Genomic DNA, 18,883 nt, shown 5'->3' on the forward strand with positions numbered 1-18,883 from the left:
CGATCATTTTGTAATATTGGAGAACATAAATATGTTACGTATATTTAGTTCTTAAAATGTTCCAGAAGTTATAGAAGTTTACAAAATATTTCAGAATATAAAGTTACTTTGATATCTACCTACGCCTGTAGGCTGTGACGAAAGTGATTTTTTGAATTGAGATCTCTATTGACTGAATTTGTTATAGCGATGACGTTATACAAGAATTGAGAATAATATTAATTTCTGCAGTCTTACCATAAAAAAACTATTGCAATTTCGATGTACTTAAATGTGTAGGAGCAATTTTATTGAATGTTGCTTGATGAATGAAGTATTAATACATGTTAATTTATAACAATATTTTTGGCTTTATCAAACACGCAGAACATATGTTCGTTAGCTGAAAGTCCATGCAAAGCCAAGGGAGTCCTTTTTGTATAGCTGATTAAAGAAAAAGGTTAACATGAAATTGAAAAAAAAAAAAAAAAAATGGGGTGTGGCTGTGACATGGACACGGCCGTGTGTTGTACGTGAATACGTGTACGTAACAGGTAATATTTTCTATACAAAATACGCTATTTTTAAATTTTAACACCATATATATTCATTGTAACGATTTTACACTAATGTTTTATATACGCAATCGATCAATTTTGACGAGAGCTGGCGATTGAAACCCATACGAACGTCGTAGCTTCTCCGAGTCAAAAGTTATACCAAATGGAAATCTCGAAAAGCAGAAAAATGACCTCAAAATGGCGGCGCTTGCCCCTCCACCGCGCGCGATGCGTCACAGTCCTCACTTACCGTAACGAATTCTTTTATGCTTTAGCTATCTATGGGTGTAATAGGAGATGGTGGATATGTAGCTGCAACAACAAACAGTATCCCCCGATTTTGTTATCATTCGTTTTTTGAATTGCCTCCCACTATGGAAGCAATTTTAAAGACGTATTCACGTCGAAATGCGTGACCTCCATTGTGATTACGGACTTTAATTGTGTGGAAGGTAACTTTCTGTTAACATTCAAGAAACCACTTACACACACAGTAACGGAACCACTCTTCGTGGGCATCCATACTATTGACTTGGCTCAAGTGAAGAAACGTGGTATGTGACGGGGAGTCTGACTAATGAGGAGGTAGAGTTGGCGGTAACGAATACCAACGCGAACAGAAAAATGTTGTTGACGAACTGCCGACAACCTCTCACGCGCTCCATTATTCATCAGCTGCTACTGGGTGCGTTTAACACGCTTGGACTTTACTTGCCTTTCGTCCTGTCCTTAGCTTGACAATATATTTCGTTTGAGTGTTGTTTTATTCTGATTTCGCGACGGCTGCTTCTTGAAACAGGTTGGTTTGTTTTTACTTGTTTGACCAGGAGTGGCTGAGTACTGTTGATTAGATGCCAGGTTTTTTTGTGTAAAAAGGAGTTGCAATATATATACATAATCATGTAGTGAACCTTCATTTAGAAGTGCTGGCAATGGGTTTCATCCTTTATTTATGGCGCCATTCATAGGCGGTTCATAAAATTAAAAGCACGGGTACGAATGCACTCTATATAGCCTGGAAGGTTTACACCATATAATATTGAACAATTTTTTTTGACAACATACCTGGTAGTAATTTCATTGTTTGGAATGCTTTGTTCGACCATAGATTGCTCTGTCTTTATTTATTTTATAATACTGCGTATTAAATAATGTGAAAACTTGATTATTTAACTATTAAACTAAACGGAGTCTTTTTAATGCAGAACTACAGCTGACTATGTATGACATTGAATAAGCTCACATATTTTATATATGTTTTCAGATAAAGATTTTTCAAAAATAAAAACTATTTATTTTGACTTTTGGCATTTGCTCATTATAACGAAGTAGGTGGTTTGGTAGGTATTTAAATTTCACAAATCATTATTATTTTTTTAGATTGCCAGCAAAGTAATTTTTTATTTCTTAAAAAAACCATATTTAATAATTATTTAATTTAATTCTACTGAATATCTTACACATATATATAAAATAAACACTATTGTCAGTGCATATGAAAAATATGTAAAGATTTATGTGATAACATAATATTTGATTTTCAATACTTGGCTGTAATATTTATGTTTAAAAAATTAAATTTTTTAAAAATACATTTTTATTTAGTGATTATGTATTTATTTATATATGTAAATATTATATCTAAAGAACTGAATGTTTAATCTCAGACTCTCTTGTTTGACAAACTCTGATACACTAATTTCTAGCTATAATATTGGAATTTAATTTTCACAAATCTCTCGGAGTAATATAATATGAACAATATCCTATATTTTACTTTATCCTTCATTCTTCACTGAAATAATGTAATTTTTTTGTGAATAGTGTTTCAAAAATCAACCATGTCTGTGATAGTAATTTAAAGCAATAGCTATTGGGATTATTGAAAGGCCGATAAAAACAGATGTGGTGAATGGTGAGGGTTCTCAATTAATAAGATGTGATGAACTGAGACATTTGGTAGACAATATCTTTGTACATATACCGATGAGTTGGCCATCTTTATAATACTGGTCGTTATGTTATCACACGTTTGTATTATATTTTTAAGAATATTTTAGCAGTAATCCTGAAGTTGCTTCAATATAGCTATTATATATCTTTTTCCCTAGTGGTTTCAATGCTACAATTTTTGTGTAAAATTTCCATATAATTATACTGGTGCCGAAAAATATTTGTTCGCGAAGAAAATTATTTTATTAAGTGGTTTTAAATAGGAATCGAACTTCAGCTAATACGCTTTGTTCTAAAAAGATGTGGACTCAACATTAAGATTCGGTCTCATACACTTTGTTCGTTACTTCAATTTATTACAGTAGGTAACTATTATTTGGGGAATCTTCATGAAAATTTACCACGATATTGTCCATGAATTTTGTGTTCCGTCCCAAATTTTATTAAAAGATATAAACTTAAAAAATTATCTTATACTAGTACCACGTAACGCGTGTGTTAATACATATAAAAACTCACGTGAAACTTTAAGGATCAAAAATAACTTTTAGTAAATATAGTTTTTGTACAGTTTTCAATTCAACAATAAATGTAAGATCACTATTGGAAATTATTGACAGGGTGATCCTTTATTTAAGATGAATGACAGAAAATAACCAATTAGGCGTGTGAGACCCAGCCTTAATGAACTAGAAAGAAAGCATAAAACATAATTGTTACTGCGAGCAGCTGAACCCTCCCTAATCACAGCAGTGGTGTCACGTAAGGCCTAGCGCATGTCTGTCACCAGGTGAACCATGCAGCTACTACCTGTGCTGCTCCTGGCGACGAGAGCCCTCACTAGCGCCGCAAGCAGCGCAGCAGACGGCGGCCGAGTGCTCGTGTACCCCGACCAGGGCGGCCTCCACAAGGTATGTATGCCTACCTGCGCCCTGCTCGGCTCCCGGCCTTGCGAGAACAACTTCACGTTTCCCTTCGCGTGCAGATAAAGCACATCCACGTATTAATGCTTTCAAATATCTTAAATTTAAACCAACATACTCACCTGTGAGTCACTCAGTAGTTTTATATCATGGAATGAAACAATGGTTACTTACATGAGTTTGATGACACTATTCAAAATTCGTTCGGAGAAATTACTACAGTTTTATAAGCGAAGGAACAAGATGGTATGATGTGACAAAACTAGATATCAATCCTATGTTACCACCATATCAACGATATAAATTAGTAGGAATGCTCTAGAAGTATCGGAGTTAAGCTGGAATACTAATCAAATATATCGTACCAAATATGAGGTGGTTTTCCTCGATACAGTCGTTAGTGCACCTATTTCTTTAGTACCTTAACGAGTTTTACCTGGAGAACGATAAATCATCAATAAAATAGTACAGGAACACATCCAGAATAAAATTGTCAGACCTTGTGATACTAGTTGGTGCTCAAGATTTGTTTTGGCTAGGGAAAAAGTTAATGATTTTGTCATATGTGTGGATTACCGCAAGCTTAATAGGTGGCACTAAAAGACATAAATACCCTCTCCCGAAGATTCATGATAAATTAACGAGCCATTAATAAGGCCGTGGTGTTTGACTCATCTCGATGTGAATTCTGGTTTCCACCATTTAAGGCTAGCCGGAATGTATTAAGAAAAAAATTTGTAATTTAATGATTTTTTGTTTGTTTTAATACTGCAACTGTTTAATTTCCCCACCCCCTGAGAACCAAGTTGCTGTTTTTTTTAAATATTAAAACGATGTTTTTGATACTACTCTTGAGAAGCACAAATCATAAAAGCAAGCAATAGCGAACCTAAATTAGGAAGGTAGACAACCGAAAATAAAACTTAAGTCTGCAAAACGTAAGAAAGTTACACTTACTTTAAATGCATTTCTACCACATGCAGATGAATAAATATAACTAAGAATCTTGTGTTGCCATGTTTTACCTGAAGATTGACCTTGTAGGGTCCACCTTGATTAATCACTGTCGTCAAATGACCTGATTGAGAAAGAGAATTACATAGCATTATAACTCTTTATGTTTAATTAGTATTTGCCACGCCAAGAAGGGAAATGGGAAAAGGAGAAGGAGTGAGTGATGGACACACAGGGTAGAAGGGGAAGAGAAACACATAGAGGCCGGCAACACATCCTCTTGCGATCTTCAGGGTGTGCAACAGGTGCAGTACTATCGAAATTATCAAAGACATAAAAGGCGATATATATTTGTTGAGTGTACGATGATTTTTGGGTTTACTAATTAAATAAAAATACAGCATTTTCCGAAGTTTCACTGTTGTGAATAAAGACTGTAATCTTCCTAAAAACACAGAAAATATCGTCCTGTACGCGGAAGTCTCTAGTTTGCGCGTCTATAGAAAGTGCCACGCACTAGTACCCTAGTTATTATAGTGTTATACTAAAAGTAATTTAATACCAGACGGCATGTTAGCTGGTATAGCCGATGTTGCATTGGAGCATGTAGAAGAATTTGAATGTCCATTACACAAGTGACTGTCGCACTCACAAGGAACCAGATGCAGAACGTCTGGACACACGAGATTATGCATATCGTCTGGTAAAATGAGTGGAGCTGTGCATATTCACAGGCCTGTATTCAACGGGAAATATAAGATAGTTCGTGATAAATACTAAATATGGGATCAAAGCCTGAAGAAGAGACCAGCGGGTACGACTTTGTAATACAAATAATTTGATAGATTTAATTTTCCAAAGTAAATGGCTCTTTAAAAAAATGTATATTTTTGCGCGCTTAAGAATTGTAATTTACCGATTCCTAGAGTATGGGGAGTAATCCTGACACTGCCACTGGATCGTAGAAGTGCCGGCTGATGCGAGAAGGGCCGTGTGCTGGTGACGTGTCGTCCCCCAGCTGGTGATGGGCGTCAGCGTGCCCGTGGGGATGGCCGAGAAGCTCCTGTCGTGGGCAGTGAACCTCCAGTTCCAGTACCAGCTGCCGCAGAACGTGTCCGAGATCAGGCAGAGTCCGCGCGCGCCGGAGAGGGACTGGCCCGCCGACACGTGGCTGACCAGGCGACACCTTTACCGGGCTCTGGAGGAGCACCTCGACAGGTCAAACAATCATGTTTCACTACACTACTTCTTCTCAGTGACTCTTATGTCGGTGTTTCTAATTAACCTGTGTATATTTTCAATGTACCTAAGGGATCGTCCATTAATCACGTGAGGCTCGAAAAGGGGGGGGGGGGGGGGGGTCGGGAAATATCACGAAATATCCCAAGGGGTTATAGGGGGTGTAGAGAGATATCACGTGTATTTATTTTTCCACGCGATTTCTACTTATAAGCCTTTCCTTTTATTATTTTTATGCAAGTGAGAATAAACCTGCAACCTTAATGTGTGTCTGAACATTTTTATCACTGTGCTTAATTTTCCAGAATTAAATTAGATTATACCTTTATTTAAAGATAATATTATGAAATTTTTAAAAAAATGTTTTGTACCAAAAAAATACACGTGATTTATTTGGGGGGGGGGAGGGGGGTTAGTCTAAAACCTCACCACAAATCACTAGGGGGAGAGGGGGTTAAAAATTTGCTAAAAAAACATCACGTGATTAATGGACGACCCCTAAAACATTGCGAAAAAAAAAATAGATTGAGAATAGTTACTCGTCTCGAGAGCGGTGTCATAGAGACGATGTAAGGTGATGAAATGCTGATGAAGCAACAAAGGAATAATTAATGGATGGGGTAAACGGGAGCACACCGAAGAAACCACAAGCACATCACAACGTCCACGACGTTTTCCCGTCGGGATTCAATGCAGACCATTTTTGATGGGAGATAGTGAACTTTTTTTTTAATTTTAATTACAAATCAATATAAATAGGCTATTTATTATCTTGACGTTTAAATTCTTAGGTTAGCAAAATAGCATTAAAAAACATGCTTCATTTAGTTATTTATACTGAATACCTGTATTATCAAAAAGATAAAAACACAATAGTTATAGAGTTAGCAGTAAGCTTATTATATTAGTTTTAGAACGAACACCAATTGGGCATTTCAATGACATGAGATTTTCGTGGCCAGAATCAGTTAAAATATCTTGGCTTTGTTCCTTTGGAAATTACTGCACCAGATTCAGGCAAAAACAGCAAATGATGGTAAAATGATTGTGGAACCAATTTTAAAGCCTCCATATGAAAAAATAATTTAAGTGTGATTAAAGATAGCAAAATCTAACATAAGTTAGAACTATATATTTTTTAATATCTTTATCTTTTTAAAAATGGCTTAAAAATAGGAATAATTTACTTGATGGCCTACCTGCCGGTAAATAAACTTTTTTATGTTTTGAATTATCTTTACGCGCTCTTTAAAAAAAATTAAATTAACTACAAGATGTGAGCATTACTTTAATCATTTTCGAATCTGAAATCAAACTAAAAATAAATAGGCCTGTACATATTTTAAATAAATTTTGGTACACAGTAATGGCCTAGTTAAAGTTTGTGTTAAAAAGTAAGTCGTGCAAACCTCACTGCGAACGATCTATCAGGTTGCAAAATAACTGGTGTGTTGCTTCATTCAGGAACGAGGTAGATGGGCGCGCATGCGTGCTGCGCACTGTGTGTCAAGTAGCGGAGGCACCTCTGCATCACAACGGACTGCTGGGGGAGCTTCTGCACGTCTTCTTCACGTGAGCTTTCCCTTTATACGTTTCCACTATGTTCACTTTACGATTTGTGCAGCTCTTGTGGCACTACTCTCAACGCTCATCTGCTCTAGCTGAATATTATTAATGGAAAACTCACCAGTCCTCACTCAAATTTTGCTTTGGTTCTGCCGTATCAAGCTACAAGTAGTCACCACCACAAAGAGAAGATGCTCTGACCAACATGGTTTTTTATGATAGTGATTGTTTTCTTTTAAAGCAATATATAAAGTTACTAATTTCATTAAAATGTTTACGTTACAGTTTCGCACGATCGCTTAATAGCAGCGTTTTTAAATGTAGGATATTATAATTAGTGTGAAATAAACCTGGTCATAAATTATTAGCAAGTACATTACAATTGAGAAAAACCCAATTTCAAAAGCTATCAAAACTAAAGCCAAGAAAAGACATTAAAACAATCAACCTCTCTGCAAATAATATACTGACATGAATATTTTAATAGGCCTTTATAAGAAATTTACAAAATAACTGGACAAAATATTAAATGACCACCGTCACTGATGACAATGAAAAAACATGAGAGTTGGGATAATTCTTAATAATTTCACCTCATAGGAATGCGGTAGCAAATACATTCGTTACTGGCCTCGTAGAATATAGGATAATGATGGACGAATAGCTTGTAGCAACTCGCATGCGAAGCGCAAGTTGCCAACGAGTAGAACAGTCTAGTAGCTGCTCGTTCCTACTGCCAACAGGAGGAACTACAGTCAGTACCTCTTCCCACGTCGTCCAAAAAACCTTCCTCTGCAAGCACTGGGAAGTCGCCTGCCTATTTACTGTAAGAACAGACTACCAAAAGACACAAGTGGAGTGTTTGATCGCCCTCTTCCTGTCCCGCAACGAGTGTCGGAGACGAGACCTAAGTAACTTCGGGTAGAAACGTTTGTCACATAACCACAGTCCAGTAGACGCAGTAATGTTTCATGGCATAGACAACTCCGCTCGAAAAAAAAAATGCCATTAAAGCATTCGTAGTACAACACCTGCCTCGCCACATTGCGAGCCCCGCCTCGGGGTAGCCCAGCATTCTGACAGACACTCATGAACAAGTCACCACTAAATTTGCAGCAAACTCCAATGAATTGAACAACGAATTAAAATATTAACTCGCGGCGTCACTCGCTTACTCGCTAAGCACAACACTCACTCAGTGCTCAACCGGTTTCCTTTTGAGACTTTACTTCTGACGTTAATGTCTTTACGTAGAACAAGACTAAGTCCTGAAGCATGTCCGACATGTCCGAAGAGCAGCGGGCTTACCAAACTTCCAAGTCCATGAGGCGGGCTGCGGGTATGGGGACGTCAATAGAGGCGCCGGGCGGTGGCAGTGGAACACGAGACAGCACCTATCTGCTGGTTACTGTCCTCTTTCGCTCTTTTCAGCAATTTTGACACCTTTTCCGCAGGCTTCTTAAGTAGCATAACTACCTACAAACCAGATAGATTCTGTGCTCTGCAAGTTGTATGACGCAAAGACTAGCTAATGGTTTAGTTTGCCAAATTTAATATCATGCCGTCATATGCAGGTTCTATATTTTTTTGGCAATAAAGATGGAAGTTCATTGTACTCAACCTCATTTCCCATGTGAGTTATTACAGCTCGTCTCGGCTGCACTCTATCAACCCAGCCAAAGTTTCACTTGTAGACCATTCGATACCAGGACAGCTTCCACATGACCGGAAATGCGGACAAACGGTGGTCAAAGCCGCACAGACTATCCGATGCAGAACTAGATGGGCTGCGGGGTGAAGAGGGCTACATCAGGGGTAAAAGCAGCGCACCGGCAGTGTTCGTCCGGAGTGTGGCGGGTAGTATCCGCGTGGAGATATGGAGTAAAGGACAAACATTACCGGAGCAAATAGGTCTGCCGGTAACAAACTTTAAGGAAATGTATCTTTGATTGTTTTAATTTCTGTCCACCCAATTTTGTGTAGTATTATTTTTAGACAAATAATCATAAAATATAGGTATTCATTTGTTTGTTCAATATTTTTGTGCTGTCATCATTTGTGGGATTTTTTTCGTTCTCTTCTGTTTTGGAAAACTATTGTGTTTTTTTTTTCGTCTTTTCGTTTTTTCGTGTTTTTTTCTCGTTTCAACTGTTGTGGTGAATTTGTTGGGGTTCAATAATTTTGTGCTGTCATCATTTGTGTTTTTTTTTGTTCTGTTAGTCTATTTTTGTTTGTTTTTCTATGTTTGTTGACCATATTCCTGTTATGGAATATTATGTGGTGTTTATATCCTGTTGACAACAGCAATTTGTTGCTTAATTTGTGTTTTTATCTTTTGGGTTCCTTGTAGTTTTCTTCTATAGACATACATGTGCTTAGCAATGGCGTATGTCCAAAAGCTTATATCAAGTGTTCATTTTGACCAAACACGAAAGTTAAAGGCACAGGCAAAATATATTTGCACTAGTCTGTTGTCTAAATTATTTTTAATACGTTATTTAATGAAATGTACACCTCAATCTATATGTTGGCAGGCCTGCAGGAGACGGCCCAGAGATCCTGGACGAGTACCGCAGCGCGCAGGACGCTGGCGTGTCCTCGGGCGCGGACTGCCACGACCTGTACCCGGACTGCTCGCCCGGACACGGCCTCTTGGACCTCGTCGCCTACGACTCCCCGTGACGGCCGTGCACCGTGCAACATTTTTGTGTGCCGTTTGGATCGTATTACGCTTTTCTTGTTAGATTATCATGTCCTCGATTGTCAACTTTACGTTTTTTCTTGTAGAAATGAGAATGAAAAGCGCACTGTGAAAAAAAAAATTGTTAATGTTACCATGATTAGTTTTAAAAATGTCTTTGTAACGACAATTAGTGGTGTAAATAAAATATTTTGCCTGTACTGAATATTTATTACTATTTTCATGGCCAGTTGTAGGCCTACCATTCTGCTTTCCGATCCGAGATCCAAAACTATAGCCCAAGAATTATCTAGGGATCATTAATCTAAACGATGCGCCACCACATACTGAGACTGCACAATCTTCGACCACGTGAATAGTAGTTCACATATTTCCAATCTACGACAGCAGGGAGCAGCAGTGCCGAAGAAAGCCTAGGTGTATTTATATTGGTGGGTTGTAACGATATGAAGTAAATACAATCGATTATGACATAGCGAGAAAAAGATTTATGTGATAGCTACAAGATAGCAGTACATATAGCCGAAGAATATAAAAAACATACTGGTATTTCAAGTTATAACATAATGAAGCAGTATAAACTATGAATATGTTTTGACTAAAATATTCTTCTATTTAATATAAAAAATAATGAAGACGAAATTAATACTAAAATTTTTAACTCAAATACAACCATTTCAAATATTTTTAATATTGGTATTTCGTATGAGAACAGGCCATAAGAAATCTTTTAGATATGATATAATAGTAGTTTAGAATAGCCGGAGCTGGGACACGAGTCCTGGGTGTGGTGCCAGTGGTGCCAACCACCATCTTGGATTGTGACGTCACGGCGGCCATCTTGTATTACCGTGACCTTGACCTTCGACCTTGAAATTTGACCTTCAAAATTTTCCAAAATTGACCAAAATTGCCCAAAATTCGCCAAAATTTCCATTTTTGTGGGAAAAAATTACGCCAAAAATTCTCAAAGAATTCCACAAATCAAAAATTAGGATTTAGAAAATCCTCATAATATATACTTTTTGCCTTAGAAAGAACACAAATTCCTAAAAATGGCTTTAGTATCCATGTCTAAAGCCTCCGATAAGCCATTTCTAGGAATAAGGATACCATGACCACCATCTTGGATTATGACGTCAACGTTGCAATTTCTGTTACGGCCACCATTTTGAAAATCCGTTTTTTTATGTTAATAAATCTGAACAAATTTTAAAATCTATAAAAAATTTATTTAATAAAAATTTAATAAAAAATTATTTAAAAAAATTAAATATACACTTACGTCATGGAGCTCAGAGTCCTCGGTTCGAACCCGGTGAGGGCAAAAATATAAATAAAAATGGCGACCAAGCCTCCCTCACGGTGGCTGCTGGCAGACTGACCCCCTCCACTTTTTTCATAGCATATATATCATCACCTAGTATGACGTCATATCCGCCATCTTGAAAATCTGTAATTTTAATGCTAGAGATTCGGGAAAAATTCCAAAATTCATTGAATAAATTAAATCAATATTCTGATTGATTATATCGATTCTTGTCCGTGGTTAGATCCCGGGGCGATACAAACAACTTTAATTAAAAATAATACCACGAAAGTGACAGGTTTGAGAAAATAAAAACACCGCAAGGACATTTAAAAACAAAATAATTTATTACATAAGTTATACACTACTACAAGTACAAAAATCACAGACAAATTACTAAAGTCTTGCTCAACCTAAACAGACTCTGTGCAAGATTTATTTCCGCATTTAATCTGGTGCTGTTCAAGACACTGTAGGCCTATAGCTTTTCGTCCTGTTTTCCGCGGTCGATTAGCGAAATACTTAAAGCACATCTTACAAACATAAATCTTATGTTGATGTTTTGTAACCATGGTCTCACAAGTCGGGAGAAGTTTTTGATGTAGCAGTAGTGTGCAGCACCGCTTCCATTTGTCACAAGCAACAAATCGAAATGAATTTTTCTTTCTTGTTTGGTTACCCGAATCGGACACACCTTATTATCCGCATTTAGCGCATACATATTAACTGAAACTTCAGGGTTATTTCTCTGAAAATTTTTTATCTGATTTATTGGTTGTGGATAGTACAGACCATCAAAGTTGTACTTATTCTCCAAAGCATAATACCTCTTATCAACATGGTTTTGATGACTTCCCTCGACAAATCTTGCCAAAATACTCCATTTAAAACTTGTTAGTTTGATTTTTACTCATTAGAGTGCAGTATAATCATTTATTATTACTGTAGCGCCTGCCATCTTGACATTTGGACGCCATCTTGGAAATCCATAATTATATAGCTAGAAATCCGGAAAAAATTTCCATAATTCATAAAAAAATCTGCAATTAATATACTGATTGGTTAAATCGATTTCTGTCCTTTGTTATATACTTAATCGATTCACAACAATTAATTTTATGTATTATAATAATAGTTCATTTTGATGAAATTTTTGATCATTATTAGGATCATGCATAATTGTTTAGATCATTACAGGAATATTTATAGCTATACATTATACACCAAACATCGAAATTGCATTCAATAGAGTAAGACATTTTTGCCGAGATGTTATAATGGTTTATTAATATGAACAATATACGCTAATGGAGCATCAATATTTTTCTGTTTTTATATAATTATATATATATATATATATATTCTTATCAACTAAAAGAATGATTATAAGTAAAAAAATCAGAGTTTTTAAATGCTAACTGAAAACTTTTAACAAAGTAAACTTGGTTAAGAATAACACTTTTAAGTACGTACCTATATATATGTACTTATTGACTTCTTAATTTTCAGCACTAGTTATAGCGCTGGTAGCGTCAGTGAAACCTTCAAAACATCTTTCAGGAAAAAAACCTGAAAGTAAGCAGACAGAATTTACTAGTGAAAGAACATAAATATTTGGTACAGAAAATGTGAGAAAAACAAAAAAAAATTAAATGCAGCATTATGTTTTAAAGTATAATATAGTAAATATTATTGTAATTAATATGCGATACAGTATAATAACAATGTCTTAATAATTTCTAAAGGAATATAGGTACGTATATTTAATGATTTGATACTTGCTCCTTAGAAATTATCTTTTTATTAATTTTAAAGACCAAGTATAATAAGAATGGAATGTCATTTAGTAAAAATAAATATTAATAAATTCTGTCATTTTATGTTTTGTTAAACACACAAAAAAGTTCATGAATTTTTGATAAAAGACGAGGGAGTGAATTTCTGGCTAACCAGTAACGTAAATAATAAAAAAAAACATTGAAATGTCCTCTTAATACCGTAGAAAGCTTTCCCTCACCTCCCACAAAGTTATGAGCGCCTAATACTCGGTTCTCCTAAACTCTCCCCTGCCACCGCGCGGTAGGAACTTAGTAGAACTGCGGGGTCATGATGTGTTGTCGTTTGATGAAAAGATAGACAGGCTAGATAGCGACGTGCTTCAGTCGTAGCAGATCCCACACCAGAGGAACAGGGTTCGAATCCCCCACTCTTCAACGATTTCCCGAAATCACTCAAGGAAAATTGTTATACTTTCTTATAGAAGAAAGGCATTGCAAATTTATTTCCGATATCCGTTGTGTCTCTAGTAACCTCATTTTTGATGAAACTTCAACAGTGAACAATAAAAAATCTAAAACAAAAAGACAAATATGAGTGTTTAAATTTGCGTAGCTCTAGGCAGAACTAGCGTTAGAATTCAAATCAACAGGCATGTCAAATAACGTTTCTGTTTAAAAACAAATAACGTAATTATTACTTCTAAAAATCGCAGATCGTTAATTCTTATTAGGGAACTATTATTACAGTAATTTTTTATTATACCAGAAGTAAAAGTTCAAGTTTTCCCCCCAGCACTGAAATAAATTGTAATGTTAAAAAAAGGTTCTGAACTGAAAAGTTGGAGTGAAATGTGTTGTGACGTGTTAGAGGTGTGTGTGGAAGGCGGTGTGTGTGTAGTATGACGCGCGGGTCGGCCACCTCTGCCCTCCCCCGCCCGTCACCCTTGCCGGCCGCGCATGCGCACCGCGCCGCGGCGCCTCGCCAGTGCCGTCATGCGCACCGGGGCCGCGGGCTGGCTGCTGCTGGCGGCCGTCGCGACGCTGGCGGCCGGGGACCCGCGCTCGCCCCGGGTCAAGAGGCGCCTCGTGTTCCTCAAGGGCTCCAAGCTGTTCGTGAGTACCCTCCTCCGTCCGGCATTCCGCGGCGAGCCACAGTCTGTAATGAGCAGAGACCCGGAAAATTCGCGGGTTCATTTCATGTTATGCTAAAATTCAAATAATTATACCTTAGTGCTGCTTCTGTCATTGGTTCACTGTTAATCTGTAGGACTGAGGGCCAATTAGAGACCCTCACTCATAGAAGGGTCGAATCACAGGCCAGCCAGTCGAGACGACTCACAAGTCATCAGCCAATGAACAGTTGGCATTTGCCCGAGTGTGTAGAGGATATTGGAGTCTATCCTGGAGGTCATTGAACCCGCGAATTTTCCGGGTTTCTAGTAATGAGCCGCGCGCCTACCGATTCTTGAGGTGGATGCCGGCTTCGTCCGGCCGCACTACTCAGCTGCATTTTTATTTCTATTATTTAGCTCAGAGTTCATCGTCACTGTCGGTTTTCATTTCGGTACTAAGTTTCTTGTTTTCTATCAGGCTACATTTTACCTTTTCACATTTTTTTTCCCCCTTTCAAATAACATTGACGTTAGGTAATACGGGATGGCCGTCGTCCCAAAAGTGCCAGACCAAAACCATTTTACTGTAAATTGTGCATTGCGGATTGTGGACAGCGATGCCATAACAGAAGCTTTTACACACAGATTAATAATCAAGCATACTTGAAAGAGTACTGATAATGACCTACAGTTCACTAAGCCCAGAATATCTGTAATCTCTGCAACGGATTAAAACACATTTGGACATGAACAAGTTAGCACTTAATTCACTTTTGAAAATAATTTTATAATTTGGTGAATTTAATAGCTGTAATATCACTGTAATACAGATCGTGTCTAATATTTTCTATCCTTAGTCAAGTTCATTCAAGAGACGCCAGACATTTAGATAGCCTGCGTGTAGATAAGAAACCCTCCCAGCATCAGCTGGAGTGACCTTGGAAAACCGTGACTGCAGGTCTGGGCTCCGAACCCGCCCGCCTCTTCTAGAATGCAAGTCCCGTGGCCAATCACTGCGCCAACTCCAGGGTTGACTGGTGACGTCACTCGCCTCCCTCCGAGATGACCTGGGTTAGATTCCCATTGGGGTAAAACCCAATATTTTTCGTAAGTGGGAAACGTTGTGGACGTTGCCTAGGGGGCCAGTAGGATTTCTTGGGGTGCTTCTGTCTCATCTGATCACCCCTCACCGTCTGTGATGGCTCTGATGGTGACAAGACGTCGAGCAATAAGTCATTCATACATCGATATAGAAGATAATTGGTATTTTGGAAATTGCTGAGACCGATTTGTCAATGGTCAACCTCTAGTTCCAAATGACTCGCAGCCAATCCTTGAGCGAAGAAATTCGGGCCTCTTTTTCTCTTGCGTCCCTTCGAATCATTGCTCAATAAGGCGCATGGCGTATGGTGTACATAAAGACAAACTGAAAACTCTAAAACCTCTGAAAACAGAAGTCACTAGTTACTTAAGACGTTATAAAATTGGAGGCTTGTGTTTAAAGTTATTAAATATACATTTACTTCTACCCTAGAAACTGGCAGAAATAAAGGGTACAAATACTTATACTAATATTTTTCGTAAGCAAATATGTGTTTAAATAGTGAAGTTTTACAATAAAACATAACATAAATGCTTGAAACGATTGACACTACCTAAGTTACTAAGTATAATACAAAGAACTTTAAGTACTACTCTGTGAAGAAAACTTACAGATCAGTTATTTATATAAGAGTTAATATTGTTTTTTATGATTTTATTCTCAGTGAAAATCCACATGATTCGATGTTTGTTTGAAAACATTTGTGCTATAAAGCTTTTTATTTGCTATAATGAGTATTAATTTTAAAATTTAAAACAAGGTTTACCCGTTGAAAAACTTCTTGAATTTTTTTGACATAACACACTTGTATTATTTCCTTTATAACCCTTTGTACCACGCTTAGTTTCTATCTTAAAATTCTTCTCAAAATAAATTTAGCAATTAAAAATGTTTCAGTTACAGTTCACATTTTGAAATGACTCCGTAAATGTTACATCAGAATAGCTCTAATATTTTGTCTCTTGTCGCAAACTTATAAAACATTCACATAAACCTTACATATTTCCATACTAACTTTCATTCCCTATTCCCTATTGTTATTTTACACCCTTGAGGGTAAAACGTTTACAAACTTTTAATGTCATATTTATTTATATCGAATAAACCGCCTAAAAATTAAGTTTCAAGCTTCTAGCTCTAAAAATGACGATACTTCCATACAACTTTTCATCCCCCCTCTTTCAACCCCTTACAACCTTTTTTTTTGCATTAAAAAGCACCCAACGTCCTTTCTCAGGCTCTAGACTATCTGTGTACCAAATTTCATTTAAATCGGTTAAGTAGTTTTGGCGTGAAAGCGCGACATACAGACAGACATACAGAGTTACTTTCGCATTTATAATATTACTAGCTGCCCGACCCGGCTTCGCACGGCTATACTAATGGAAAAAAATTAAGCCACATCTCCCATTTACAGTAATGGTAAAAAAAAAAATTCAGTGAAAATTTATTACAAGGCTGTATAATGTACCGGAAGAGAAAATTAATAGCACCGATGGTTTCCCGACTCGTGCACGCAACGTACAACTGATGTACCCGTACTTCGCTACGGCAGTCTACAGGCAGATCACTCTTGCGCCGCTCATTATACATGCCCCTCCTTGTGGGTACGCCACTGCCGCGCGATGCCCGTTGCCATGTAGACGCAGAAGGCATGAAAAATGCAAAATCCTGTTCTCATACAGACAAAGTACCCACTGTTGACTGGTTTTAACCACCCATGGGATCCAATTTTCGGAAAATGTCATCGTGCGTAACATAAGGAACATTACTGTGAAGTTTCAAGTCTGTAAAATATATATACTTGAAAAAAGGGCAATTTTTTATATTTAAAGTACCCGCAAAATTTCAACGGTGATGAGGACTACACTAACAATGAAATAGTCGTTGCCATGGAGACGAATGAAGCATCAACAATGCTACAGCCGTTGCCGTGGTGATTTTCTGCCAACTCATACATACATCACATTAGAAAACTCTAAAATTATAAGATTAAGACCATTAATCGAAATAAAAACTATCCTATCTCTCAAGTTGGAAAATATTACACCTAAATGCCAATTTTCATCGAAATCGGTTAAGTGGTTTAGGAGTCCATTGAGGACAAACATTGTGACACGAGATTTATATATATTAAGAAGATTAAGGATTAAATTAACTGAATATTTCAGGAAAAAATTACATTTTAAATAACTTAGTAATTAACACAGACTAGCCACAATTTTTAGATGCTTCATATTGGCCATACAAGTAATAGCATAGATAGAACAGCATTTAGATAAAAATGGACTAAATTGAATGCTTCACAAAATAAACTGCATATCAGTCTTCTAAAATAGAAAAGTGTTGTTACAAACTTTTATTATGTCATAAGATTATGAATCCTCTTTCATGATGAAAACATTTTTGGATGATGACCTTTTTTCAAGAAACATTCTCATATTTTGGCTATGCAACCAAAAATCTTAGGATGCCATTCTCTATGTTAAGTTCAAACTTCGATTTTTTTAATTGAAACTCTCTTAATGTTTCTTCTGGAAACGTTTATGACGTAAGTTTGGTTAGTTCGTATACTATAATTATAACCTCTATAGATAACCTTATAATGTTTTTATTGTAATTAATGCTGGAGTCCCGAAGACCACTTACTTTTCATTAATGATAAGTATTTACAAATTAATTTTAAAGTCATGCATACACCAATAATTACATAAATAACCTATTTTTCATTAAGTCCACGCAGTCTCTACTGTCGCAGTGATAATAGCCAATGCATATACCACCTTTTGCAATAGAAATTAGGTTAGGTTTATAACTTAGTAAAATTTGGTCAATGCTTCTCAAGATTAATTGTAGTATGTGTATGTATATTTTTTTCACCAGATACGTTACAACATCAAGGAAAATGTATTCCCCTACACGACTATATTCGCCTGGGCCATAGGATTCAAGTTCACCTACGACCTGCCTACCATGCCGAGCGAGACTAGGTTCCATCGCAGATCCATCTACCAGGACGTGGAGACCATGATGGACCAGTAAGTTACAAGTCTATTAATGGCATGTTGTTATAGTAAGGATTAAATTGCAGTTTATGAATTGTATTCTCAGAAAAATTTTAACTACAACTCTCGTTTTCATGCAGTATGATGCTTTAAATAGTAAAGTTGTTATTTACTTCACCCAGTCTAGAATAACAAATGTTTCCATCAAATAAAGACCTAATCGGTACCAGCCATGGCACGATCCTGCTCTGTGAAAAATGTGCATAAAAAGAACAGACTAGTGATGTGGTTGTAGCAGTTCACAAACTTCAGTACTTGTAGTAATATTTCCTAAATACTGAACATTCTAAACCATTAATTTCAACAGTTCTGTACGTTGTAGTAACAGTTAGTTGCACTGTACTCTTTTTGGGCTTACTGATGTCAGCATATTAACGGTTTTTGAGGATTTCGGGAACCAAATTTCTTGACCTAAAACTATGTAATATTTTCTCTGTGGAATAAATCACATAATTGCTTAAAAGCTTAACTGTAAAGGAATATTATTTTAAAAAAGGCAATGAAATTTATGAAACCAATTTTTCTAAGTAATACCTAAACTACTTTATGAGCGAGACTATAGTTCATTAAAAATTTCTCATACGGTTCATTAGGTTATCTATTGCCTTTATTGCTCACAAATGTCACGAAAAATGTTTAAAG

General features: G+C 36.7%; 2 protein-coding genes across 3 annotated transcripts in view; both read left to right on the forward strand.

The window, feature by feature from the left end:
• Nucleotides 1–1,310: 1,310 nt before the first annotated feature.
• On the forward strand, nt 1,311–10,075 carry LOC134529178 (uncharacterized). 2 transcript variants are annotated; one of them, XM_063363017.1, is made up of 5 exons: nt 1,311–1,338; nt 3,283–3,403; nt 5,388–5,587; nt 7,073–7,180; nt 9,709–10,075. In XM_063363017.1, the coding sequence occupies exons 2-5, from the start codon at nt 3,290–3,292 to the stop codon at nt 9,854–9,856; spliced, it is 570 nt and encodes a 189-aa protein (XP_063219087.1). In that variant the 5' UTR covers nt 1,311–1,338; nt 3,283–3,289; the 3' UTR covers nt 9,857–10,075. The 2 variants fall into 2 exon arrangements, with proteins under 2 accessions (XP_063219087.1, XP_063219092.1); XM_063363022.1 differs by lacking the exon at nt 1,311–1,338 and adding an exon at nt 1,496–1,532.
• Nucleotides 10,076–13,919: 3,844 nt separating this feature from the next.
• LOC134529398 (uncharacterized) overlaps nt 13,920–18,883 on the forward strand; it is a 36,692-nt gene continuing 31,728 nt past the window's right edge. The window contains exons 1-2 of the mRNA XM_063363471.1: nt 13,920–14,075; nt 18,060–18,214. Of these exons, the coding sequence (XP_063219541.1) occupies nt 13,920–14,075; nt 18,060–18,214 (311 nt within the window). The remainder of the gene's footprint in view (nt 14,076–18,059; nt 18,215–18,883) is intronic.

The sequence above is a fragment of the Bacillus rossius genome, chromosome 1 (assembly GCF_032445375.1).
Source record: "Bacillus rossius redtenbacheri isolate Brsri chromosome 1, Brsri_v3, whole genome shotgun sequence".
In the NCBI taxonomy this organism is placed as follows: domain Eukaryota; kingdom Metazoa; phylum Arthropoda; class Insecta; order Phasmatodea; family Bacillidae; genus Bacillus; species Bacillus rossius.